The sequence below is a fragment of the Myotis brandtii genome, unplaced genomic scaffold, assembly GCF_000412655.1.
Source record: "Myotis brandtii unplaced genomic scaffold, ASM41265v1 scaffold247, whole genome shotgun sequence".
In the NCBI taxonomy this organism is placed as follows: Eukaryota; Metazoa; Chordata; class Mammalia; order Chiroptera; family Vespertilionidae; genus Myotis; species Myotis brandtii.
In genome coordinates, this window is record NW_005359352.1 from 2,372,226 (window position 1) to 2,377,244 (window position 5,019).

General features: G+C 62.1%; 1 protein-coding gene across 1 annotated transcript in view; it reads left to right on the top strand.

The window, feature by feature from the left end:
• The first annotated feature begins 906 nt into the window (after positions 1-906).
• TSSC1 (tumor suppressing subtransferable candidate 1) overlaps positions 907-5,019 on the top strand; it is a 31,171-nt gene continuing 27,058 nt past the window's right edge. The window contains exons 1-3 of the mRNA XM_014540544.1: positions 907-910; positions 1,018-1,676; positions 1,752-1,820. Coding sequence (XP_014396030.1) covers positions 907-910; positions 1,018-1,676; positions 1,752-1,820 — 732 coding nt within the window. The remainder of the gene's footprint in view (positions 911-1,017; positions 1,677-1,751; positions 1,821-5,019) is intronic.

Consider the following 5,019-nt stretch of genomic DNA (forward strand, 5'->3'; position numbering starts at 1 on the left):
ACCCTGAGACAGGCTGGGGAAGCATCACACGGCAGGAGGGCAGCAGGGGACCACCCTGGGTCCCCTGTCCATAGCCACACAGACGCCGTCCAGGGCGGCCACAGTGTGGTTCCTGGGGAGGAGGAGAGGGGGCGGCGTGGCCGTGACCGTGGAGGTGCTGGCGCCTCGGGAAGCGCACACAGTGAGCAGAGTCCCGAGGGGAGGCCGCCTCCCGCTCCCCGAGCCCCAGGCTTAGGAAAGGAGAGCCTGTGTCCATTGTCCCTCCACCGCCGGCAGCGACCACTGAGCACAGGCCACATGTCTGGTGGGTCTGGAGGCTGGAGCCCAGGACTGACCGTGACCCCTGCCCGCATGGAGCCTAGTTCAGTGGGAGCAGCTCAGGGTTTCCTCCCTCAGCTGCTCTCCGCTCCCCCCCACCCCCCACCCCCGCACTGCAGCGCCCAGCGAGGAGGCCTGGCCCCCAGTTTGGTGAGGAGCCGGTCTGGCTCCGTCTGCTCTCGCTGCTGTGTCCTCTTCTTTGTCAGCATTGCGTTCCTTGTCTGCACGTGAGATGGGTAACCAGGCACATAGCACCCCAAGACCGGGCTCCGTCCCTGAGGCTGATTCACCCGAGGAGGCTTGACTCAGGCAGAGGCCCGGGCTGTTTGCCACTTCCGGCCAGCGGGTGGAGTGCACCCACTCTACCACCCACCACGCTACCACCCACATGGAGCCTAGTTCAGTGGGAGCAGCTCAGGGTTTCCTCCCTCAGCTGCTCTCCGCTCCCCCCCACCCCCCACCCCCGCACTGCAGCGCCCAGCGAGGAGGCCTGGCCCCCAGTTTGGTGAGGAGCCCGGTCTGGCTCCGTCTGCTCTCGCTGCTGTGTCCTCTTCTTTGTCAGCACTGGGTTCCTTGTCTGCACGTGAGATGGGTAACCAGGCACATAGCACCCCAAGACCGGGCTCCGTCCCTGAGGCTGATTCACCCGAGGAGGCTTGACTCAGGCAGAGGCCCGGGCTGTTTGCCACTTCCGGCCAGCGGGTGGAGTGCACCCACTCTACCACCCACCACGCTACCACCCACCACACTACCACCCACCTCGCTACCACCCACCACTCTACCACCCACCACGCTACCACCCACCACACTACCACCCACCTCGCTACCACCCACCACGGTACCACCCACCTCGCTCTACCGCCCACCTCGCTGTACCACCCACCACGCTGTACCACCCACCACGCTCTACCGCCCACCTCGCTCTACCGCCCACCTCGCTCTACCGCCCACCTCGCTCTACCGCTCACCACGCTCTACCACCCACCACACTCTACCGCCCACCTCGCTCTACCACTCACCACGCTCTACCGCTCACCTCGCTCTACCGCCCACCTCGCTCGCCCACCTCGCTCTACTGCCCACCACGCTCTGCCACTCACAATGCTCTTCCCTCTACCCCCCACCACGCTCTACCACCCACCTCGCTGTACCACTCACCACGCTCTACCACCCACCACACTCTACTGCCCACCTCGCTCTACCGCCCACCATGCTCTACCGCCCACCTCGCTCTACTGCCCACCACGCTCTGCCACTCACAATGCTCTACCATCTACCACCCACCACGCTCTACCACCCACCTCGCTCTACCACCCACCACGCTCTACCGCCCATCACGTTCTACCGCCCACCACACTGTACTGCCCACCTCAGCCGTTGTCTTTTGTTGGGGCTTTGGCCCGTCCCTCACCCCTGTCTGCCCTTGACCCCAGTGTGACGAGAGCCCAGCCCTCTGCCCCTCTGGGGTCGTGGCCCCCCCTGGGGATGACGTGAAGCGGGAGGTGTGGGGGCTGCACACCCTGGCGAGGGGGACCGCCGCTTGGGAAGTGACGGGCAGTGGAGGTCATTGCTTGCCAAGGGCAGTGTTCCCGCTGGCGTGGCGTCTCCCTGAGTCCCCTCAGGGGACAGTTATTGCCAGGCTTCTGCTCTTAGAGACAAAGCTGTGTGGGAGTCTGTCCAGGACGCCTTCTGGTCTGAGCTCTTCTTTAGCAGAATCTCGGGGAGGGTTCAGGTCTCTGGGTATCTCGTGGGCCTGGCGGTCTGGCCTCCCAGTGGCTGATTGCCGGGTCTCCCCGCTCCAGCTCCACGTCGCCGCCTTCCCGCCCTCAGCCCCCTTGCTGTTGCCTCACTCCGCCACCTCTGCTCCTACGTCCGGCTGCCCAGGCCCAGGGGAGCCGCCTGGGTGTCGCCTGCACCGCAGGGACACGTCACCCTGACCACACACTGGCTAACGAGTCCTGTGGCCCCCCTGCCCCAAAGGAGCGGGAAGGAAGGAGAACCGATTCCTGTGAGCAGTACTTGTGGGGGAACATGACCCTGACCGCCCCCACCCCCGGGGGAGTAGAAGGCGCAGGCAGAGGCCTGTGGACGGTGGCAGACCCCGCAGACAGGGCTTGAGGAAGGCAGGGCCAGGCTGGCGGGGAGGGAGGTGTGGCCGAGGCTGTTGCGGCTCATCCAGCCCCACCAGGGACGCACCTCCCATCTTCAGCCCACGTGACGTCGCTCGTGGAGGAGCCGGTGCTCCCGTTCTGTTGATGGGAAGACACGCGGGTCCCAGAGCGGCCACGTGGAGCTGGGATGGGCACTCAGGTCTGCCCGGCTCGAAGTCTGTTTTCCCCGTTTCCGTCCCACATGCCAAGCTGCTCACATGACTGTGCTTATCGGCCGGGGGTCAGTGCAGCGGAAGGAGTGTGACTGTGGGGTCTGCTGCCCCTCAGAGCGAGCGCCCCACCACCTCCCGGCCCTCGTTCCCAGCACCAGCAGGAGCCCCGCCCCCACCTCAGCCACCTTCGCTGAGGCCGGATGGAGGCTGTCAGGTGAAATGGGCTATAAATACTAAAATGTCAGGGAGCCCCCAGGCCACTTGTCCATTTTGCCTGTTTCTCGTGGGGAGATCCAGAGTTTCAGACTAGTTGCCTTGTGCGTTTCTAAAGGGTTGATGAGGCGGCGTGGCTCAGTGGTTGGGCCTCGACCTAGGAACCAGGAGGTCACAGTTTTTTTGGTTTTTTTTTAAATATACTTTATTGATTTTTCACAGAGATGAAGGGAGAGAGACAGAGAGTCAGAAACATCGATGAGAGAGAAACATCGATCAGCTGCCTCCTGCACATCTCCTACTGGGGATGTGCCCACAACCCAAGTACATGCCCTTGACCGGAATCGAACCTGGGACTCTTCAGTCCGCAGGCCGACGCTCCATCCACCGAGCCAAACTGGTTTCGGCAAGGGGGTCACAGTTTGATTCCTGGTCGGGGCACATGCCCAGGTTGCAGGCTCGATCCCCAGTGTGGGGTGTGCAGAAGGCAGCTGATCAGTGATTCTCTCTCATCAGTGTTTCTCTCTCTCCCTTTCCCTTCCTCTGAAAATCAACAAAAACATATTAAATACGGTAAAAAATAATAAAAAGGGTTGATGAGCAAATAGGTGTATTTCACATGAGTCTTTTTCCTTTTGTGTATTCAGAACCCACCTTGACCCTTACCCCACTTCCTGCGTTTTCAGCCATTTTAAGAGAAATAGGGGAGGATGGAGAAGAGCTCACAGTACGTGAGGGCTTATTCCACAGGCCCGGCTGCCGCACCGCACTCACACCGCCGCCAGGCGCTGCTTAATAAGAGCGCATCCTTGAGATGCCTCTCGGCAGGGCTGTGCTGTTTGGGTGGGTGAGGATGCCGAGCTCATTAGGGAGGCGACGAGATGAGCCTGCTTGTCAGTGGGAAGAGGGAGGCTCCTGGAAGTGGCTCCTTGCCCCCCCACACCGAGAGCGTTAATGGGCACCAGCTGGGCCTCCCTGCGCACTCCGTGGCCTGGCGGGCGGCAGAGCGCCTCGTGTGGGCTCCGGCACACACTTCAGTGCCCGTTCCCTAGGCAACGGCACCACGCAGCCAGCTGGCTCTGCCCCCAGCCCATCAAGGCGCACACCCGCCAGGCGCCGGTGCTGCGCCCTCGGCCCACGGCCGTCTGTAGCTCTGCTGTGGGAGCACTTGCAGTCGGGTTTCAAGGTGAAACACGGGGGAATGAGCGAGACGGCTGACAGACAGGGACCGCCATCGGGTGTGTGGCCGCGGGCAAGGTGCCGGGAGGAAGATTGGAAATGCGTAGCCAGTGGGAGCCTGTGGGGCTTTGTGTTGGCTCCAGACAAAAGGTCCACCTGCCTGACCCCTTGGTCCAGAGCAGCCCTTAGCACAGTGGTTCTCAACCTTCCGGCCCTTTAAATACAGTTCCTCATGTTGTGACCCAACCATGACATTATTTTCGTTGCTACTTCATAACTGTAATGTGGCTACTGTTATGAATCGTCATGTAAATATCTGATATGCAGGATGGTCTTAGGCGACCCCTGTGAAAGAAAGGGTCGTTTGACCCCCCAAGGGGTCGCGACCCACAGGTTGAGAACCGCTGCCTTAGCAGGTCCAGCGCTGTGAGCAGCAGGGCAGGCACGCGGGCCGCCCCCCAGGGCCGTGCGGAGGAGGCTGCGGGGGCGGGGCCAGTGGGCCAGGAGGGTGCGGGGGCGGGGCCAGTGGGCCAAGCAGTGGATATGCGCCCCCCCCCCTGTCCAGCAGGGGCCAGGACCACAGTGTTGGGGGGCTGCCCTCCAGTTCCGGGAACTGAGCTGATTTGCCCGGGGTTCCCCCTTCACACGCAGCTGCACTGACGGGCGTGTGCTGGTTATTTTTTTTTTCAATGTTGATATAAAATTTGAATTTTTGAGCAGTTTGTCTTGTAAAGCATTCTGGTATTTGAACTCGGACTTCCCATCAGACACTAACGCCACTTAAACCCCGGCGCAGGCCCAGTGCTCTGCTTCCCGTGGGCTGCCACGCTCGGCCTGGACTGGGGGCGGCTTCTGAGCGGGATTCTGCCCGTCTTCCCGCTGAGCTTGCAGCAGACGCAGACGCAGAGGTCTCTAAAAATAGCCTCGGATCCTGGATTCAGCCGCCCTGCCTCAGGCCTGCAGCCGCCCCTCCCCTCCGCCTGACC